This window comes from Eumetopias jubatus, unplaced genomic scaffold (genome assembly GCF_037043125.1).
Source record: "Eumetopias jubatus isolate StellerSeaLion01/CBP00866 unplaced genomic scaffold, mEumJub1_p1.0 scaffold_1, whole genome shotgun sequence".
Classification (NCBI taxonomy): domain Eukaryota; kingdom Metazoa; phylum Chordata; class Mammalia; order Carnivora; family Otariidae; genus Eumetopias; species Eumetopias jubatus.
The window spans coordinates 48,359,563-48,381,778 of record NW_028274807.1 but is presented as its reverse complement, the minus strand read 5'-3'; the positions used below and the strand labels follow the sequence as shown (position 1 = coordinate 48,381,778).

General features: G+C 37.6%; 1 protein-coding gene across 1 annotated transcript in view; it reads left to right on the top strand.

Moving 5' to 3' along the window:
- Positions 1-22,216, top strand: part of IMPG2 (interphotoreceptor matrix proteoglycan 2) — an 80,129-nt gene that overhangs the window by 36,798 nt on the left and 21,115 nt on the right. The window contains exons 8-10 of the mRNA XM_028119244.2: positions 1,662-1,682; positions 7,878-8,122; positions 12,234-12,319. Of these exons, the coding sequence (XP_027975045.2) occupies positions 1,662-1,682; positions 7,878-8,122; positions 12,234-12,319 (352 nt within the window). The remainder of the gene's footprint in view (positions 1-1,661; positions 1,683-7,877; positions 8,123-12,233; positions 12,320-22,216) is intronic.

Sequence of the window (22,216 nt, the reverse complement as noted above, 5' to 3'; positions counted from 1 at the left end):
ATCCCAGGGTGCTGGGATCGAGTCCCACACTGGGCTCCCTGCTTGGCAGGAGGCCTGCTTCTCCCTCTCCCACAACCCCCTGCTTGTGTTCCCTCTCTCGCTGTGTCTCTCTCTGTCAAATAAATTTAAAAAAAAAGTATTTACTGAATGAATGCTTTATATTGGGGACTTGATTTTCCCGAGCTAACTTACTCAGAATAAATATTATTATTAATACTCATTTTGCAGAGAACAAACAGGTTTAGAAGGATGAAGTATTAGCCCAAAGTCAGAGAGCTTGTAAATTAGCGGTGGAAGAGGGATTTTGAAACCGGGTGGCTGACTTTACAGCTCTTACACTTAAATCCCATGCTAGACTCAGTACTTTCTGAAGGTTTGGAGCATTTGGAGGATAGTTGTGGCTCAGCTGTTTGATGCAGGGGAGCATGAGTAGGGGTATATGTAACTTCACAGCATAATCAATAGAGCCAACATCTTAACTTTGGTGTATTCTCTTATCACAATTTCTGGGTTTACCAGAAATAATAGCAAGCACTTACAAAGCATTTACAGTGTGCCAGGCTTCATATCTATATAACTCATTTATTCCCAACAGCCATGCTATGAGATAGTTAATTTCCTCATTTTTTTTTTCTAATAAGGACACCTTTCTGATAAGGCACAGGGAATTTCAATAATTTACCCAAAGACATTCAGCTAGTTATCTGTGCAGGGGAGAGGGCAAGCATGGTAAATTGACCCACCACCTACTCTCACACCATAACCAGTCTCCCCAGTTCAACCTTAGCACTTCTCATAGAACACCGCCTCTAGTTGTGACATGAGGCCTTTGAAGACCTCTCTCCTTTGGCAGCATACGAAAAGCAACATGGCCTTTGGAACCAACTTCCCTGGGTACAAATCTGCTTTTGGCACTTCTGGCTGGATGATTTTAGATAAGTTATCAAATTTTAGTGTCCTATTTGTATAAAAAAGAGAATTTACTATTCTGCTTTATTAAAAATACTTTTGAAATACTTTGGGTAAATTATGTAGCTTCCTTGTTCCTCAGTTTCTTTACCTGTAAAATGGGGATTCTAATAGTCCTTAATAATCTTAATGAGGACTAAATGAATTGATTTTTGTAAAACACTCAGCACAGTTTTCTGGCATATGGGACTATTTATTAAGTGTCTGTTACATAAAATAAATAAATATTAAAGGTCATGCAATATCCTGTGGGTCAGTCCTGACCTTTTCCAATCCCTTAGCATCTTTCTGTGTAATGTCTGATTTTCTTTTCATTTATTTTAAATTACATAACACATTATCTACCAAAAAAAAGTTTCCCAATTTTGCTAAATGCCAGCAACTGGAGTCCTCTGCTGATGTACTGAATAAAGCTTATTTATAAAGAGAAAACCTTATATGAATGGTTTAAAAAGTATTTTAAATGCAGTCTAAAGATAGTAAATATTGTCAGTTTTAAAACAGAATCTTTTCTCACCCTTTGTTTGCTTCCTTCAATCTACATGAGTTTGTCCACATCTAATACTATGCAAACATTTTGATTTAAGGAAATATTTTAGAGGAAATATATTAAGAACTTGCAACTTTAATGAATGATGTGACAATTATAACTGTCTTAAACTCTACTTAACACTTTCAATTTTTATTTTCAGGTCCCCCAAGGAAAATGGCAGGTAGAGTACTTTTTAGCACTTTTTATACAGTCCACTGATTGAAAAGGTAGTTTAGAAAATTTGGTAGCCCTAGGTCCAAGGTAGCATGGCTCAATTCTTTTATAACTTCTAATATTAGTGTCCATCTTCTTACAGATTGGGGATTGGCAAACTTTTTTACTTAAGGGTCAGTTAGTAAATATTTTAAGCTTTTCAGGCTGTACTTTCTCTGTTGCAACTACTTAACTCAGCCATCAGATGAATGTAGATATAGATAATACACTGAAAATGAATGAGCATGGCTATATTCTAATAAAACTTAATTTATGGAAACTGAAATCTGAAATTCATGTAATTTTCACATGTCACAAAATATTGTTCTTATTTTGATTTTTTCAACTACTTAAAAATATAAAATCTATGAACTCATAGATACGGGGCTGGATTTAGCTTTACAGACCCCTGTCATAGACTGTTGACTGTCAAGTACTTTTAAATATTGAGTTACACTTAATTTAAAATAGGAATAAAACCCACCATTAATGTAAACAGTTTCAAGTATACTACGTCATTCAGTAATATAATCAAGTGTCACTTCAAGTTGTAAATGAAGGGGAGAAAGCCGATCTCTATAATAGTTCCTTTGCAAAAACAGCTGCTCTCTGGAATTTCTTAGAAGAAGCATAATATAAAAACATAGTCAATACCCTTTGTAGAGGTTGCTTGTCATTTTTTTGCTTTTGGATTCAAATTTATTTAAAATTCATTTTCTCTTGCAAGATTGATAAGTATAAATGGAATTTATGAAGCAAATTCATGTGTTAATTATGGACATGTTTAGACATACGGTAATACTACTTTATTGTAATATTTTATATTTGAAAAGAGCTTTCTGACTCCATTTTCATTTATATTATTTAAGCAGGTGTTTACTAAGTGCCTACTAATTGGACAAACCCTGTGCCTACAAAAATTAATTAACTCTTGGTTTATTTCTTTTAGGAACACACAATCTAATGAAAAGTGCTTTTAGAGATATGTCAAATTACTGGTTCTTTTTTATTTTTTCATTTTATTTTCTTAATATTCCTTTGAGATAGTGAAAATGAGGATTAACATTCATTCTCCTTCTGGAAATGAGGATATTTTGCCTGAGACAGACAAATTGATTTGCTGTAAGTTATATAAGTAGGAGATAACAGATATTTTGACCAAGGTAATCAGAATTTTGGTTTCTGTACTCTAAGTAGATGTGAACTGTCCTGTGTGTATGTATTACAGGTATATGTGTTGATGATCAGTTCTCAACCAAAAGGCCTGATTGTTTAGTTGTTGCCCTCTTGGAATGATTAAAATATTAAAACAACCCAAATTCTAATGTTATCATGTTAACCCTATGACCAAAAAAATGATATCCAGTTACTGAGTGCTAAGTCCTCTATAGGGACACAGAAACCAATATGAAGCCATTAGACTTTATGATAGAATTGTTAACCTAGGTACAATTTCTAAAATTGTTCAGTATTATCAAGTATTAGCCTTTTGATGGAATTGATTCATAACTTTTTGGTATACTTGTATTCTGAACTGTGGATGAATAAATGTGTGGCACAGAAATAGTCCATTTATATAATATATAACCATTCTCTTTCTTTCTCTCTCTCCATAAACATTTGTATCCATATGAAATTTTCTATTTGCTTTGTATCTGTCCAGGTACACACATTAAGTTAGTAGATTACCCATTTGAAGTGAGTCAATAATATATCTGCCTGGTATACTTCAAAACTTCAGCTCCAGGCTTCGTAAGTGTGTGCCTTCTTTCTAATGGAAGACATTTTATAGGATGTCTGAATTTCTCTGAAATATCTTTATTTTGGTTGATCTTAATGAGAAATGATACTGTTATTTCTTATGTTGAAAATCTGCACATGTCAAACAGCCAATCAGGGCATTTGAGGTAAGAGAACAAGAAAGGATAAATTTCACCTCCACATGATTGATGTTTCTGGAAATAGCTGTCAGAAAGAGAAACTTTCCTTTATATAGCAGCTGTGTTAGTCTAGCTTAGAAGACGAAAGATGGTAATACAGTGGTGGCTGGTTAACTCAGAGGTGCTAAGGGTGGAGAGCCAGCACAACTTTCTTCAGTCAGATCATGTTTTGTCTTCCAGTGTGCATTCTGCTTCTTATGTACTTCCTTGGCCTGTGGGCTTTCTTATTCTGTCCCTCATCCTGAGATGTCTCTCTGCTACATTTACCATGCCAGAACTCAGTCTGTTTTGGGTCATAGTGACATTCTCGGCTCCGAGAATAGATGGTTTCCTGATACCTTAAGCATTTCTTTGAGTTCTCTTTCCAGGACAAAAACATGGTAATGAATTGCAGCATATCTCTGAGGCATTTTATCTTCTTTAATGAATTTATCCTCACTAGACAAGGTAGACTATAATAGAAGTGTTATTTTTATATGTCCAAGGAAAATGTTGGGAGACAAATTATATTTTGTCAACAAAGAATAAGGCCAGTAATCTGCCCCAGACTGCTTGATTTGCACAAATTTCTTGATCCAGGAACATTTCTCTTGATCATCTCTCTATGATATTTAAAAGTCATGCAAGGCACATGGTAGACTCTCAGTGAAGCTTTGATTCTCCTTGTCTGATTTTCTGCATAGCATAGGAATGAACTCAAGTGCTAAGTGGTACAGTCTTTTTTCCTCCATTTTTTCATTATCACTGCTTTCTGTCTTAATATGAAATAGGTTGTGCAAAGACCAAAAGAAGCTCACCTTTCAGGAGATGTAGTCATGGTCTGTCCCACTGAGTTTGGAAAGAGCATGCATTTCCTCAGGGTTGGGTTGTGGCTGTGAAGTAATATATCTAAAATGATTACTCATGGGGCGCCAGGGTGGCTCAGTTGGTTAAGCAACTGCCTTTGGCTCAAGTCATGATCTCAGGGTCCTGGGATCCAGCCCCCACGACCAGGCTCCCTGCTTAGCAGGGAGTCTGCTTCTCCCTCTCCCTCTGTCCCTCCCTCTGCTCATTCTCTCTCTCCGTCTCTCAAATAAATAAATAAAATATTTTAAAAAATGATTGCTCAGAAGACACAAATGTATGAAGATAATTTTAGGGTGAAAACTTTAGAGACTTTCATATTTAGAGACAAAATTCTTCAGATTAAATAGGGAGTATCATTCTGTCATTTAAGTAGCACAAATTTAGTTGTCTTATATGGCTGCATTAGTCAATAAAATTGACCATTTGCTCTTTTATTATTTTCAAAAGTATTTATTGAACTACTATGAGCCAAGCATTGTGCTAGATCCTTGGGACACATACTGTGTGGTGAGTTCTGACCAACAAATGTCCCTTTTACTGTTTTATTCTACCTCAGGGCCATCATTTGGTTATTTTAGCATATTTTACTGAATTTATTTCTTTACAAAAGAATATCAGGAATTACCCATGAATCAATATAGTCTGACATGAAAAAGTAAGAGACTGAAAGAAGTTCTAGACAACAAGCTGATGTCTTACCATTTTGGAGAGCATCAGGATGTCAAAATACTCAGTTACTAATTAAAACACCCTAAACCACCCCATTAGAAGTGGAAGCTTATCAGATCTGGGAGGAAAACCTTATGGAAGTTACTCAGATTAGAACAAAAACATCAAAGAGGCCTGGCAACTTGTATGGCAGGTGAGGGATGTCACTTTCATGGTGTCCCCTATAGTTCAGGGTATGAATCTGTGGGAAGCAGCTCAGGACAGGTCCAGAACTGCCTGTACTCCCAGGAAGGACAGGCCTCTTAAGACCAATTCATGCTTACTAAATCATAAGATATGATGCATTGTCTAGGATGCCAGTTGATTTATTTAAAGCAAGAGATCTGCCAGCTGACCAATTATTGCATTGTCTGGCTTATGCATTCTTTCCCCATAGGAAAATCTGTAGGGAGTTATAATCAAAAGATTCCTTTGCAAGCTTGAAAGAAGAGAAAGGAAGTTGGGTGACTTTTTTTTTTAAAGATTTTATTTACCCATTTTTGAGAGAGAAGCAGGCTCCCCACTGAGCAGGGGCTCAATCCCAGGATCCCTGGGATCAAGGCAGAAGCTTAACCACTTAACTAAGTCACCCAGGCACCTGGAAGTTGGGTGATTTTAATGACCAGTATCATCAAGCCATGCTAGTTATGTTGTGGCTGTCTCCAACTTAGGGAGCTATTTTTACAAGGAAGCCACAATAGTGAAATAAATTAGTTGACTAATCCCTTTTTCTAGACACCATGAGATCATTCTCATTATGTTGATACTTTTTGTTTAGATATGTGAATACCTTGATTAGACTGTAGTTTTTTTTTTTTTTTATATTCAGACAAGTTAGGTTTTTATTTATTTAGTAGGCACCAGGGGCCCCTCAGTGCCGGGGACCATGCTGAACACTGGGGATAGAAATTCAAGAGGAGATTGAAAGGCAGTCACTTTAAACAAAATCTTTTTACAAAACCACAAAAGCTGTAATCAAAGAATATATAATGATATATAAGTAAGTTTAGGGGGGAAGTGCTTAAATTATTTGTATGCTTTGATTTGGGAGTCATTTTGGTCCTACAGAATATCGGAAGGAGGCAAATTGTTTCCATTGCCTGTCTCTCTTGAGTGTTTTATCTTTGGGAAGATAGCATTTTCCTTTCCTTTGGAAGGATCTTGGTGTGACTGCTGGGTCCTGCTTCTGATGGCTGTGTCTCATAGACTGGGGGAAGCCAGAGTGATGACGAGAGCAAAGCTGTCCTCATAATGACTTTTTTTGGGTAGTAGTTTAATTAAAGCTACTGAGAGTATAGCATAATAGTTCAGAATTCAGGTGCTGGAGTCAGGCAGATCTGTGTTTGAATCTTTACCACGTACATGTTTCAAAATTTTAGGCAAGTCTTCTAACTTTTTTAAAGCTCAGTTTCTTCAATAATAATCTGAAGATAATAAAACCTTCATGGGATTATTATGAAAATTATATGAGATAAAGCATATGAAATACCTGTCACATCGTAAGCTAACATTTTAAAATGTTAGTTTTTGGTTGTTAGAGAAATCTGAGTTAGAGTCTAGAAGGAGTATTTTTATTGGATTAAAAATTTTATAATCTGGTGTTATTTCTCCAAAATGATTATTTAAGAAAATATCAAATGACATGTCAACTACTATTTGTATTTTTACTCTACCCTTTATTCTAAGAAATCTTCTCTTTATTTGCTTATGGAAAGGTAGATAGTAAAAAAGCCCTATCTCAGACAGTTCTTTGTTAGCTCATTAAGGTTTTATTCAACTCATTAATGAAGGAGCCAGTTCAAAAATGAAAGCTAGTTTGTAGAGCATTTGAAAAACAGAAATTTATATAGTCAATTTGGGAAAGGTTTAGGGTAGTAAAATCCTAAACTTTGGAGTCATCATTGCTACCAGGCCAAAAAAAAACCCCGATCACATTTTAATAGTTTTATTACAGTTTAGTTTCAAACTTTATAGGACTGTAAATTGTCTGGACTATCAAACAAAATTACATCTCCTGAGAGACTTAGATAACTGTCATATCAGAAAATATTCTAGCATGATATTAAAAAAAAATCACAAGTCATCAATTTGCTTTATTTTCAAGTATTTCATATTTTCCATTCCCAATAACTATTGCTGTAGTTCATAGTAATTAAGCTTCTTTATTGCTTCACTACCCCCCTTCCGTTGCGGAGTACATAATCTGTCCAATAACAGTAAGAAAGAGAGATGAGAGAATTACCCACTGTTGGGTGGAGTTAGAAGGTTTTGTTTTGTTTTTTTAAATCAGGGAGGAGAATGCTAATAGGGAAAGAAGGAAGCTGGCTGATAGTGGAGAAGAGCTGTTGGTTCTGATGGAGAAAAGAAGGGGCGAGAATGGTGGGGAAGAGCGTGCTCACATATTCTGCAGAGTTGCCTCTCTGGCCTCCTTAGAACGTTTTCCATGTTCTTAGAGCTATGAACCTCTGTTCTCTAGGAAGCAGGAGGGGATGGCAAAAGGTTGTCCAGAATCTGCAGAGAATGGTGGTGGAATCCATGCTTTTTCAGACCCCCACCTTTACCCGCCCCCCTCCCCCCACCAGGTGTACTGTTTGTGCTCCATGGGTTCAAAGCTCCTTTCTTTGTGTTTCCTTAACAGGGTCTAATTTGTTCTCTGTTTTCATCCATAGTGGCATAGATGTTCATTATGCAGTTACCTTCAATGGTGAGGCCATCGGCAATACCACCTGGGACCTAATTAGCCTTCATTCCAACAAGGTGGAAAACCATGGTCTTGTGGAACTGGATGATAAGCCCACTGCTGTTTATGCAATTAGTAACTTCAGAGATTATATTGCTGAGACACTACATCAGAATTTTTTGTTGGGGAACTCCTCTTTGAATCCAGATCCTGACTCCCTTCAACTTATCAATGGTGAGTTGATATCCATCATAAAGTGCTTGTACAGCTTTAGTTTCTTTTTCAATATACTGTGGTGAAAACTAATTTCCTTATATATCTGTGGTTTTTAGCATTCTCTTGACTGCATGAGAGAGGAGCCATCCTGGTTCGAATGGAGCTTTAGCCATGTAGTTATTTGGGATAGATCAATCGGGAGCTCTTAGGAGTATTGGTAGACAAAAAGCCACAAAGAGTGGGGAAAGTGGGGCACCTGGGTGGCTCAGTCGGTTAAGCATCTGCCTTCAGCTCAGGTCATGATTCCAGGGTCCTGGGATTGAGCCGCATGTTGGGTTCCCTGCTTGGCGGGGAGTCTGCTTCTCTCTCTCCCTCTGCCTGCCACTCTGCCTACTTGTGCTCTCTCTCTCTCTCTGTCAAATAAATAAATAAATAAAATCTTAAAAAAAAAGTGGGGAAAGTGGAGAACAGCATGACATTTAGAAATAGTTTAGGGAAATGGGAGCAAAACATAGGAAAAAGGGAAGTGGAACCTGCAAGCATGAATTGGAACAGGTTATAGTGCAGCTGGGGTGACCAACACAGTAATTCTCCAAGGCAAACCGACTGGTGTAAAGACTTAAAAGCCAGAGAGCAGAAGACAAAGAGTAGCTCAGGAAAGTTCAGGGAGGATCTTGGTCAAAGAAGAATTGATACTGGGTGATAGGCAGAATCCCAGAGAAACCAGTACTAAGTTCGAATTTAGATAGCTGGAGAGATCCAGTTATGATCTGAAATCAATAGGTGGATCTGGGATCATCAAGGAAGGGTGGACTACTTTGGATTTAGAGGTGAAAGAGTGGCCTAGTTAATCTCAGACTAAAGTTTACTAAGAATCTGGTTACTGGTGTTGCAACAGTTTTACTCATCAGGGACATGGTGTCCTGTTAAATTACTTCTTCATGTTTACTTCTTTATAATTTCTTCTCTCATGGGTGGTTTAGCTTTAAGATGTCCATGGAGTATATTTTACTGACATGATTGCATGGGAAAAGTACCAGCTGCCAAACTGGAAAATTCATGAATGAGAGGCAATACTAACAATGATGCATTTTTATAGCCTCTTCAATTCCCACATTTTCTTAAGAGAAAAGAGTCTGTATCTTTTTTTTTAAGATTTTATTTATTTATTCATGAGAGAGAGAGAGAGAGAAGCAGAGGGAGAAGCAGGCTCCCAAGGAGCAGGGAGCCCAATACGGGACTCAATCCCAGGATCCTCGGATCATGACCTGAGCCGAAGGCAGATGCTTAACCATCTGAGCCACCCAGACGCCCAAGAATCTGTATCTTTTCAGGCAGTTATCACCTAGGCCTTGTGTGTGTGTGTGTGTGTGTGTGTGTATGTGTGTGTATGTAAATAAACACAAATACACATGAGAGAGAGAGAAAAGAGAGAAAAAAACTTTTAACGATATTTTACTATATATAATTCCTTACTTCCTAAAGAAGATATTATTTGAGGGCTTCACTAAAACTTTAAATTGCTTTTCAATTATTTTGGCTGATGTTTCCTTAAAATGACAGTGTGCTAAGATAGGGCCACAAAGTGGCTTGGACTTCATATGGATTATATAGGACTTTAAAGTGGAGAAACTCTTTATTTATTTATTATTTTACAGATTTATTTATTTATTTTAGGGAGAGAGGATAATTGGGGGGGAGGGGCAGAAGGAGAGGAGAGAGAATCTGAAGCAGACTCCCTGCTGAGTGTGGGTCTCCATCTCACTACCAGAGATCATGACCTGAACAGAAACCAAGAGTCTGAAGCTTAACCAACTGCAGCACTGAGGCTCTCCTAAAGTGGAGAAACTCTTTCTTCGTAGATGATAGTGATATTAGGCTATCAGTTCTAAAACACGAGAGAACCTTTGTATTTTGGAGCAGTGCGGGTATCCTGGGATTACTGTCCCATATACTCCTTTTTTGTTGTTGTATCTTGTTGGAATACCTGAGCCAGATAAAATAGTGAAAAGAGAAGAGGCTTGTTATAATCTGAAATTGCTGAAGTCCTTTTGGCAAGGCTGGTATAGACTAGCTGGAGGCTACCTATGTGGACAGCAAATAGGCAGAAGGTCCCAGGAATCTGGATACTGGGATCCGAGAAAAAAGTATAGCTAAGAGGTCATGACCTGAAGGGGATGGGAACCTAAACTGAGCAGAAGGTACAAACACCAAGGTTAATAACGAGGGTAGTGGAAGAAGGACATGGAGATTAAGGTTTGCAACAGGCAAAGTGAGATTGTTTAGTTAGGAAACTAAATCCACAAACAGCATAAGAAGGTCTTCCTTTTATGTGGAGCCTGGTTGAGCTTACCTCCGAGGTGTCCTGAAAAGGAGTTTAACAACTGAGAATTTCTAAGCAAATTTAACAAAAGCTTTAGGATATACAGGAGAAACTAATTCAGGTGCTTTGATCTTTCATTAGATGTATGTTTCAATTGCACAAAATTTGGTCTCTAAAATCTATTTCTATTGTCATGCCAACTCAGAGTTCTGAATGGATGTAGCTTTCTACGTAACCTGGTCATCATTTCTTAAAGATAGATCATCCTTGATCTATGGTGCTTATTTTCCGTAGAAGACAAGATAACCGTATACACAATTGAAAAAGAGTTTTGGAAAATACTTAAATCAAATAGGGTTTTTGGCTTCTCATTGTTCCCTTTATGTCAGGCCAGTGGTAACAGGTGAATAAGGAGAAATTCTGCTTCTATTTTTGGTGCATACACCAGATCAAATTGTGGCAATCCTTTTTTTTTTCTTTAGCTTTTATAGATTCCGTCTCCCCTTCAGGCAAAATCAGTTTTTTCTTTGTATCCCACACATTGTATATATGCCCCTCACATCATTTTATAATTTGTGTTTATCTCTCTGACATAGGGAATACTTGCATAGGAGAAACTTGGCTTTATTAATGTTTATAGTCTCAACTTTATCAAAGTCTGTAGTAACTAGCAAGGATTCAGTAAGGCTTTGTTGAATTACATTATACAATCTATTGTCTTACCTTTTTTGCTCTTTAATATTGGTATAGCAGTAAACTCTCTGGTGTCCTAACCATTTTTCAAAGATACTTTCTGCCAAAGAGGAAATCATTTTTCATAATTTTCTCCATTCTTAGCATCAACCAAATGCATTGGAATTTTCAGTTTAACTTCCTTATTAAAATGAAAAAAAATCAATTTAAAAATATCTGCTTCACAGGAATCTTGAATAGAGTAAACTGCTTAAGAGAGAAAAAGAAATAATATAGGAATGTCTTAAATGTAATAATGAGGAGAATATTTTATGTTGGAGTCTTATAAATCAGATAGATTGTGTTAATATTGATGCTGGCAGGCCAGGTCTGAGGACCCAGAGAGGGTCCCACAGGACCAGCCAAGAGGGTCCTTGGTGACACACAGGATAGAAATCAAGCACAAGCCAGCAGTAAGGGAGAGAGCAGAGTTTATTGAAGATATATATAGAGAGAGCAAATACAGACGGAGTATCTGGGAGACTTGGTAAAGAAAAGGAGAGAGTTGTATCTTTGCTTGGGGTCTGGGGTTTTTAATGAGGATTGTGGTCTGGTGTACATGTCCTCTCAGGCATCCAGGAACCAGCTAGAACAAGGACAATGGTCCAGGTGTCCTTCCTAAGCCATTTATTCCTTGGAGCCAAGCAGTCTTGGCATTGAGATGTTTAGTGCCCGTGGTCTGGAATACGCCTATGAAGGCCTCGTCACATCATTCTCCCATGGCCCTTCCTTCGATGTCATCTGTTGTGCTGGAATACTCTAAAAAAGTCATTAACTTCTTGTCCCTTACAAGGAGGACATACACTGTTTGTTCTATGAGGCATATGTAAAGTGAGGATACAGGTCCTACTAAGAATAGAAGCAGGAAAAAGAGCAAAAAGATTTTTATGGAGTCTTTCAGTTTCCCTATCTCAATATAGGGAAAATATCTGAATAAAGTAACAAACATTTTCTAAGCAAGTCTCCCTTATCTGTTGTGCCAAGATCTAAACTATTAAAAGGAACAACCTGATTTTTAGTTGTCCCTGAACCTCAAATACAATAGTGTCTCAACTAAAAATGTTCTTTCTTCAGTGAGAGGAGTTTTACTTTCTGAAACTGAAGACCTAATTTGGAGCACCCAAAGTTCAAGTCTTCAGTCAACCCCACCATCCATTCTGGTAAGTATGTTTCTGTGTTTTATGCCTGGAATCAGGCCCTCAAACTTCTCTTCTTTATACACTTACCTGCTTACTTTAGCATCATGAATTTCCTGAGCTGTTCCTATTTCAGATATTTTCTTACATCATCCTTGGAACATTATTCACAGTTGTCAGCTCCCAAGTCCCAAGTACTGGTTCAGAAAATTTAAGCCTTCTGCGGTGGTTAAATGAAGTCTGTGCTGGTTAATTGCCAAGCTCTACATGTGGTATAAAACTTACATATGGTTTATACTTGTTTGGTAATAATTAAGCTATAAGTGCCCACTGAGTTGTTCTCTGAAAGTTACTCAGAAGTAGTTTTTATAGTCAAGACTATAAATTGATATATATAGGTACGGAGTATAGATTTGCGTTCCAAGGATTGTATTGAAGAAAAATGTTAGATTCCAAAGCATATAGAATAGCGTGTGTACGGGAGAGAGAGAGAAAGAAGAATAAAAATAACAGCTAACTGACAAATGACAGGGACTCAAAATCAGGCCTCCTTTTAACCTGGACTGAAAACATTCCCATTTGCACAGAAACATCATCGAAGAATGTTCCTTTTTGTTCTTACCACCCAGCTCCCCTGGGCGATCCTCTATCCCCTCTAAACCCCTCCACTTGCCACTTCACTCATAGAGAGGCATCAAATAGAAAAGAAAGTGGCTTCCTTGACTATAGTTGAAACAACAGCAGTACCACCTACAACCACAGCACCCCTGGAGATCACCTGGTTACAAAGCATCCATGAATCTTTTGTTATCACATAGGGTAGGGGGACTCCCTTCTACATTCCCTGAGACTCCTAATGTCCTGAGACTTTTCAGTCTCATTGAAGCTTCTTGAAATCCTTGTTTCTTGACTTTAACCCTGCAGTGAACATTTACAAAGTTTGCCCCAAATTCACTTACCCATTAATATATGCAGCCATTTCTTATACTCCGTTATAGAGCAGCTCAGTTTTGAAATGTGGTGTCATTGGAAATACTCTTCTCACTGAGTTGCATATTGGAGAAAAAAAGTTAGGGGGGATTGACACTAGAGATTACATTATTTGGTGTTTATTTATTCATTCACTCAAATATATTTATTGCGTGCTTTTCACGTGCCAAGTACTGGGAAAACTAAGATGAATAAGGGTATGGGCTTGCCCTCAAGAAGTTTCCAGTCTGGTAGACAGACTTTTCCACAAATACAGTGACGCTGTCATAGAAGTCCATTCAGGATGCAGTGGCAGAGGATGGTGATTCACAGTGAACATTGCACCACTAGTCTTCAGTCTTTCTAATCCTATTCATCTTGGGCTTCTCTAACCATAGAATTGTGATGATATTTAGAATGATGTTGTAAAGATAGGAATTTTTATATGAGCCAGAGGTTGCAAGCTGGAAACCAGCCAGCTGGATCCAGCTGTAGGCATGTGCTGTGGGGCCAAATTTTTAAAGAAGCTAATATTTAACAGTTAGGATATTTTTGCAAGAAAATGTAGATTTCCAACTTCTTTTGAAAACCAGGAAGATCTGGTATCCTTAGGTCCAGGTCCCCTGTTGCTGAAAGTGGTTAGGGTTTGGCTGAAAGGCGCTGTCCCTTTAATGTTGATAAACACTGACTAACTGGGCTCACATGGTGCCTGTAATGTGGTCCATTTGCATTAAAGCCAACCCCTCAGTTTTTTGAATAGTGATAACTGTGGGGGCGTTAAGTAATAATGTGAGGAGGCAGTAGGATTGTTAATGGATGATAATAAGGCATGAAAAGAATGATTGATTAGAAGTGTATGGTTATTGGTTTTCCTTCTTTTTGGGGGGCAAACTGTTAACAAGATTTTGTTCTTTTATAGAAATGAGATTAAAAAATTTTTTTTACAGATTTGATTTTTAGAAATTATTTTAGAGGTAGGAATATTGGGATATTGAATTTGACACCTTTTGGCATCCTAACTTGGAAAATCACATGTTGCGCAGTGTGCTTTCTATAGCGCTAGCAACTTTTCAGTTGGCATTCACAGAAGTGAAACTGGGCCAGTATAAGTTAATATGCTACATTGAACTAAAAGAATTCTTGAGTTGAATTTGTTACTATGGGAACATCTATTCCTATAAAAATAAATGAAGTGCTATTACTGGCATGTAGTTGTTCTACCTTTCATAATGTATGACAAAGCTTCATTGCCATGCCATTTTTTAGGTGGCACTTATTTGGAGTATATGGTCTCCTTATTTAAAAAGTCAAATTGTGGGTTGCCTGGGTGGCTCAGTCAGTTAAGCATTTGACTCTTGATTTCGGCTCGGTTTCACAGTCTCAGGGTCGTGAGATCCAGCCCCCGCCCAAGCTCCCACTCAGCATGGAGGAGTCTGCTTGAGATTCCTGTCTCTCCCTCGGCCTTTGCCCTTCCCCTACTCGTGCTGTCTTTCTTTCAAAATAGATAAATAAAATCTTAAAAAAAAAGCCGAGTTGTTTACTTTCACTTTTTACGTGGCCCATTTGTGACTTAACTTTTATCTGAGATATTCTGTATTGTTTTAATTTTTATGGAATGAAAAGGCATTTAATTTGTAGATATACTAAAATTGTATATATTGTTTGAGGATTTCTTTTTCATTAAGGATTGAGCTGTTTTCCTACTGTGTGTCAGGTCATAGGTTCTGTCTGATAAAACTCAATTTTTTCAGCATGGGTTAAAGAGCTTAAGCCATTTCACTTGGCATTTTGAAAAAATTCCCATGTAGAATTTACAAGGGTATAAATATGTCTGACTCAGCTGGATGAATGTGTAACTTTAACACATCTCTAGAAGTGGTTTTAGATAATTAAGAGGGAAAAAAGTGAATTCCCTGGTATGGTTTGATGGTCATCATCCTAACTACTTTTTTGAGAAACAAACTTGGCATTGAGCAAATGACCTTCTTGCTTCTCCTTGAATGCATGTATGGTTTTAGATAATAGCAAAAGAAATGGGAAAGGAAGAAACTTTCCTGTCTATACAAACAACCTCCATATTCAACATAGCAGATATTTACATATTAGAAAATGGGCTTTCCTCTCTCTCCTTGCTCTGTTTACCTGGGTCTTACAGACCTGTGGACATAGGCTAACCTGAGTGAGAATGGACTGCCAAAGCTGTTAGTTCTAGTTTCTCCTCTGGGAATCCTTTTCCATCTGGTTATGGATACTTATAGGTATCTCTCAATGAACAGTCTGGTATAGTGGGCAAAGCACTGGGACTGAGAACTCTAGAAACTCAGGGGTGTAGTTCTGATTTTTTTCTCCATTTTCTGTGACTGTAGGCATTTCACGTCTCTGAGACTCAGTTTCTTATCTTCAATAGGCAAGATTAGACTACATGATTCAAGAGTCCTATTCTAAAATTTGATACTTCTGTTTTATTCACACACATGCACATGCTCACCTCCCTAAAATGGTTCTGAGACTCAGTTTCCAATATGTGAAGGGGGAGTGTTCCCACACAGCACCACATAATTCTCCAGACATCCTCTGGGTGTTCAAGGATTCAACTTAATTCTGACACTATCTACCCAGAGATAGCATCAGATTCCACAGGTTAAGGGCTCAGTTCTACAAGACTGCCTCCCCACCCTTTGCCTACTTCCACTTCGGACATCAGTTGTTGCAAGCCTAGGTTACTACCTGTGCTTCTGACCAACCAGCTGTAAATCACAGGTTCCCATGACCTCTTCCTCAAGCTTGGTTAATTTGCTAGGATGGCTCACAGAACTCAAACATTTTACTTACTAGATTACTGATTTGTTATAAAAAAACAATTCAGGAACAGCCTGATGGAAGAGATGCATAGGGCAAGGTATGTGCGAAGGGGCGCAGAGCTTCCAAGCCCTCACCAGGTATGTAGCTCTCCTCAAATCTCCAGGTGTTCACTAACCCAGCTCTTTGGACCCTATCCTTTTGGGTTTTTATGGAGGCTTCATTAGATAGGTGTGATCAATTAAATCATTGGCCATTGGTAACTGATTCAACCTCTAGCCCCTCTCCCCTCCCTGGAGGTCATGGGGTGGGACTGAAAGTTCCAACCCCTTAATCACAAGGTTGGCTTTATTGGCAACAAGTACCCATCCATAGGTGCCCTCTAAAAGTCACCCCATTAACATAACAGAAGACACTTTAATAACTCTCAACACTTAGGCAATTCCAAGGGTTTTGGGATCTGTGAGCCAGGAATTGTGGACACTAAGCAGATATATGTATTTTTTTTTATAAATTACAATATCATACCTCTTTTCCTAACATACGATTTAAAAACCAAAGGAAGGTCTTTTAAGCACCTGAACTTTTGGCAAGACAAAAGTTGGTAATTTTACTTAATTTGTTTTCCTTTCACACTCTGGACTTCAATTTGTTGACTTTTCATTTATCTGGAATTGAACTCTTGCTCTCTCCATCTGGACCATTCTTTTTTTTCTTCCCAGGTTTACTGAGATATAATTGACATATAACATTATATAAGTTTAAGGTGTACATGATGATTTGATACACTTACATATTGGGAAATGATTACCATCACCTCACATGATTACCATTTGTGTGTGTGTGTGTGTGTGTGTGTGTGGTAAAAACATTTAAGATCTCTTTTAGCAATTTTCAAGTATGTAATACAACATCATTAATTATAGTCACCATGTTTAACATTAGATCTCCAGAACTTATTCATCCTATCACTGGATATTTGTACCTTGTGACCAACATCTCATTTCCCCAGCCCCCCACCCCTGGAAATAATCATTCCTGTCTCTATTTATGAGAGTTCAGCTTTTTCAGATTCCACATATAAGTCACACGAAGCAGTATTTGTTTCTCTATCTAGTTCATATCTCTTAGCATAATGTCCTTAAGATCCATCCGTGTTGTTACAAACAGCAGGATTTCCTTCTTTCCCATGGCTGAAAAGTATTCCATTGTGTGTGTGTGTGTGTGTTATACACACCACATCTTCTATTATCCATTCATCCTTTGATAGACACTTATGTTGTTTCCATATCTTAGCTATTGTGAATAATGCTGGTATGAACATAGGGGTGTAGATATCTCTTTGATATACTGATTTCATTTCCTTTGTGTATGTACCCAGAAATGGGGATTGCTCAATCATATGGTGGTTTTATTTTTAATTTTTTGAGGAAACTCTGTATTGTTTTCCATAATGGCTGTACTACTTTATATTTCCACCAATATGAATAGGGCTCCCTTTTCCCCACATCATTTCACACCTGTTATCTCTTGTCTTTTTGATAATAGCAATACTGATAGGTATGAGGTGATACTCACTGTGGTTTTGATTTGCACTTCCCTGATGATTAGCATCTTTGAACATCTTTTTATATACTTATGGCCATTTTTATGTCTTTTTTGGAAAAATATCTATTCAGATCCTCTGCCCATTTTTAATCAGATTATTTGTTTTTACTATTGAGTTGTATGAGTTCCTAATATTTTTGGGATATTAACCTCTTATCAGATATATAGTTTTCCAATATTTTCTGTGATTCTGCATGTTGCCTTTCCATTTTGTTGATTATTTCTTTTGCTGTGCAGAAGCATTTCAGGTTGATGTAGTCCCACTTATTAATTTTTGCTTGTTGCCTTTGCTTTTGATGTCATATCCAAAAATTACTTCCAAGACTAAGCTTTTTTTTCTTTGTTTTCTTCTATGAGTTTTACAGTTTAAGGTCTTATTTTTAAGTCTTTTTTCCATTTTTAATTAATTTTTGTGAGTGGCGTAAGATAGTGCTCCACTTTCATTCTTTTGTGTATAATTATCCAGTTTTCCCAATGCCGTTTATTGAGGAGACAATCCTTTCCCCATTGGGTGTTCCCATTGGTGTTTTCTTGTAATATAAGTTGACTGTATATGTTTGTGTTTATTTATGGGCTCTAAATTCTGTCCCATTGGTCTATGTGTCTGTTTTTATGCCAATATGTTCTGTTTTAATTACTATAATCAAATTACTATATTGCTTTGTAATATAGTTGCTTCATAATGTAGTTTAAAATCGGAAGTGTAATAGCCTTTGGTTTTGTTCTTCTTTCTCAGGATTGCTTTGGATATTCAGGGTCTTTTGTAGTTCCTTATGAATATTAGGATTGTTTTTTTTCTTTCTAAAATGCCATTGGAGTTTTAGTAGGGATTGCACTGAATCTGAAGATGTCTTTGGCTAGTATGGACATTTTTTTTTAAAGATTTTATTTAAAGATTTTGAGAGAGACAGAATGAGAGAGAGAGCACGAGAGTGGGGTGAGAGGCAGAGAGAGAAGCAGACTCACCGCTGAGCAGGGAGCCTGATGTGGGCCTCAATTCCGGGGCCTTCAGGATCATGACCTGAGCCGAAGGCAGACGCTTAACCGACTGAGCAACCCAGGCGCCCTCGTACGGACATTTTGACAATATTAATTTTTCCAATCCATGAATACAGCATATGCTTCCATTTATGTGTGTCGTTTTCAATCTTTCATCAAAGTCTTACGGTTTTCACTATGTGGATCTGTTACCTTCTTGGTTAAATTTATTCCTCAGGTTGTTATTGTTTTAGATGCTATTATAGAAGAGATTATTTTTCTTTTACAAATAGTTTGTTGTTAATGTACAGAAATATAATTGGCATCTGTATGTTGATCCTGCTGTATTCTGTAACTTTACTTAATTCATTGATTAGTTCTAACAATTTTTTAAAAAGATTTATTTATTTATTTTAGAGAGAGAGCATGAGTGGGGGGAGAGGCAGCAGGGGAGGGAGAAAATCTCAAGCAGACTCACTGCTGAGTGCAGAGCCCATTGTGGGGCTTGATTTCTACAGAGCCTGTTGCGGGGCTCAATCTCACAACCCTGCAATCATGACCCCAGCCGAAATCAAGAGTCAGATGCTTAACCAACTGAGCCACCTAGGAGCCTCAGTTCTAACAGTGTTTTGATTTTTTAAGGATTTTATATACATAGGATCATGCCATCTGGAGCAGACCATTTTACCTCTTCCTTTCTGATTTGAATGCCTTTTATTTATTTTTCTTGCCTAATTGCCCTGGCTGGGACTTCTAGTGTTATACTAAATAAGGTGGTAACAGTGAGAACCCTTGTCTTATTCTTCATCTTAGCAGGAAAACTTCAGCCTTTCACAATTGAGTTATGATATTTGCTGTGCGTTTGTCGTACATGGCCTTTATTATGTTGAGATATGTTGCTTCTGTACCCAATTTGTTGAGGGTTTTTATCATGAAAGGATGCTGAATTTTGTTAAATACTTTTCTGTATCTATGGAGATGATTATATGATTTTTTATTCTTCATTTTATTAATGTGGTATATCACATTTATTGATTTGTATATGTTGAATTGTCCTTATATCCTGGGGATAAATCCTCCCCTGATCCTGGTGGATGATTCTTCTAATTTGCTTTGAATTCAGTCTGCTAATATTTTGTTGGCAATTTTTGCATTATATTAATCAGGGATATTGGTCTATCATTTTACTTTCTTGTAGTATCTTTGTCTGGTTTTGCTATCAGGGTAATGCTAGCTTTGTAAAATAAGTTTGGGAGTGTTCACTCCTGTTTGATTTTTGGGAAGAGTTTGAGAAGGACTGGCATTAGTTTTTCTTTAAATGTTCGGTAGAATTACCAGTGATATCATCTGGTCCTATGTATTTGTTAGGTCCATTTGGTCTAAAGTATAGTTCAAGTCCATCATTTTCTTTTTCTTTTTCTTTTTAATTTAATTTAATTTTATTATGTTATGTTAGTCTCCATACAGTACATCATTAGTTTTTATGTAGTGTTCCATGATTCATTGTTTTTGAATAACACCCAGTGCTCCATGAAATACGTGGCCTCCTTAATACCCATCACCAGGCTAACCCACCCCCACCCCCGCCCCTCTAAAACCCTCATTTTGTTTCTCTGAGTCCATAGTCTCCATGGTTCCTCTCCCACTCTGATCCCCCCCTTCATTTTTCCCTTCCTTCTCCTAATGTCCTCCATGCTATTCCTTATGTTCCACAAATAAGTGAAACCATATGATAATTGACTTTCTCTGCTTGACTTATTTCACTTAGCATAATCTCCAGTCCCATCCATGTTGATGTAAAAGTCAGGTATTCATCCTTTCTGATGGCTGAGTAATAGTCCATTGTATATATGGACCACATCTTCTTTATCCATTTGTCTGTTGAAGGGCATCTTGGCTCTTTCCACAGTTTGGCTATTGTGGACATTGCTGCTATGAACATTGGGGTGCATATGGCCCTTCTTTTCACTACATCTGTGTCTTTGGGGTAAATACCCAGTAGTGCAATTCCTGGGTTATAGGGTAGCTCTGTTAGAGGCTGACAAAACAGGAGCATCTTGCTTGGGTTGTGGTCAATAATTTGGACTCTGTACATTCCCTCAACCACTCCTCAACAGAATGACTAGGAGGAGGAACCCCCAAAATAGAAAAGACTCAGAGACTGTGACTTCTGCCACAGATTTACAAATGGATACAGATATAACCAAGATTTCAGAAATGGACTTCAGGGTAACAGTTATGAAGACAATAGCTAGAATGGAGAAATTGATTAATGGCAACATAGAGTCTTTAAGGGCAGAAATGAAAGCTGAACTGGCAGAACTTAAAAATACTATCAATGAGATCCAATCTAATCTATATACTCTAACAGCTAGGGTAAACGAGGCAAAAGAACGAATTAGTGATCTAGAAGATCAATTGATAGAATAAAAGGAAAATGGAGGCCTGGGAAAAACAGTTTATAATCCATGAAAAAAGAATTAGAGAAATAAGTGATGCCATGAAACATTCCAATGTCAGAATTATTGGGATCCCTGAGGGGGTGGAGAGAGAGAGAGAGAGAGGACTAGAAGATATATTTCAACAAATCGTAGCTGAGAACTTCCCTAATCTGGGTAGTGAAACAAGCATTAGTGTCCTAGAGGCAGAGAGGACCTCTCCCAAGATCAAGGAAAACAGACAAATGCCCCGGCATGTAATAGTAAAACTCACAAATCTTAGAACCAAGGAAACCATCTTAAGGGCAGTTAGGGGGAAGAGATTCCTTATGTACAGAGGGAGGAACATCAGAATAATGTCAGACTTATCCACAGAGACCTGGCAAGCCAGAAAGGGCTGACAAGACATATTCAGGGTACTGAATGAGAAGAACATGCAGCCAAGAATACTTTATCTGGCAAGGCTGTCATTTAGAATGGATGGAGAGGTACAGAGCTTCCAAGACCAGCAGAAACTGAAAGAATATGTGACCACTAAGCCAGCCCTGCGAGAAATATTAAAGGGGGTTCTATAAAAGGAGAAAGACCCCAAGAGTGATATAGAACAGAAATTTACAGAGACAATCTATAGAAACAAGAACTTCACAGGCAACATGATGACAATAAATTCATATCTTTCAATAATCACTCTCAACGTGAATGGCCTAAATGCTCCCATAAAACAGCTAAGGGTTGCAGATTGGCTAAAAAGACAGGACCCATCCATATCCGTATGAGTCTACAAGAGACTCATTTCAAACCTAAAGATACATCCAGACTGAAAATGAAGGGATGGAGAACCATCTTCCATGCCAATGGCCCTCCAGAGAAAGCTGGGGTAGCAATCCTTATATCAGACAAACTAGATTTTAATCTAAAGACTGTAATTAGAGACACGGAAGGACACTATATCATTCTTAAAGGATCTATCCAACAAGAAGATCTAACAAATGTAAGTATCTATGCACCCAACATGGGAGCAGCCAACTACATAAGCCAACTATTAACCAAAATAGTCATATTGATAACAATACATTAGTTGTAGGAGACCTCAATACTCCACTCTCAGTGATAGATCATCTAAGCAGAA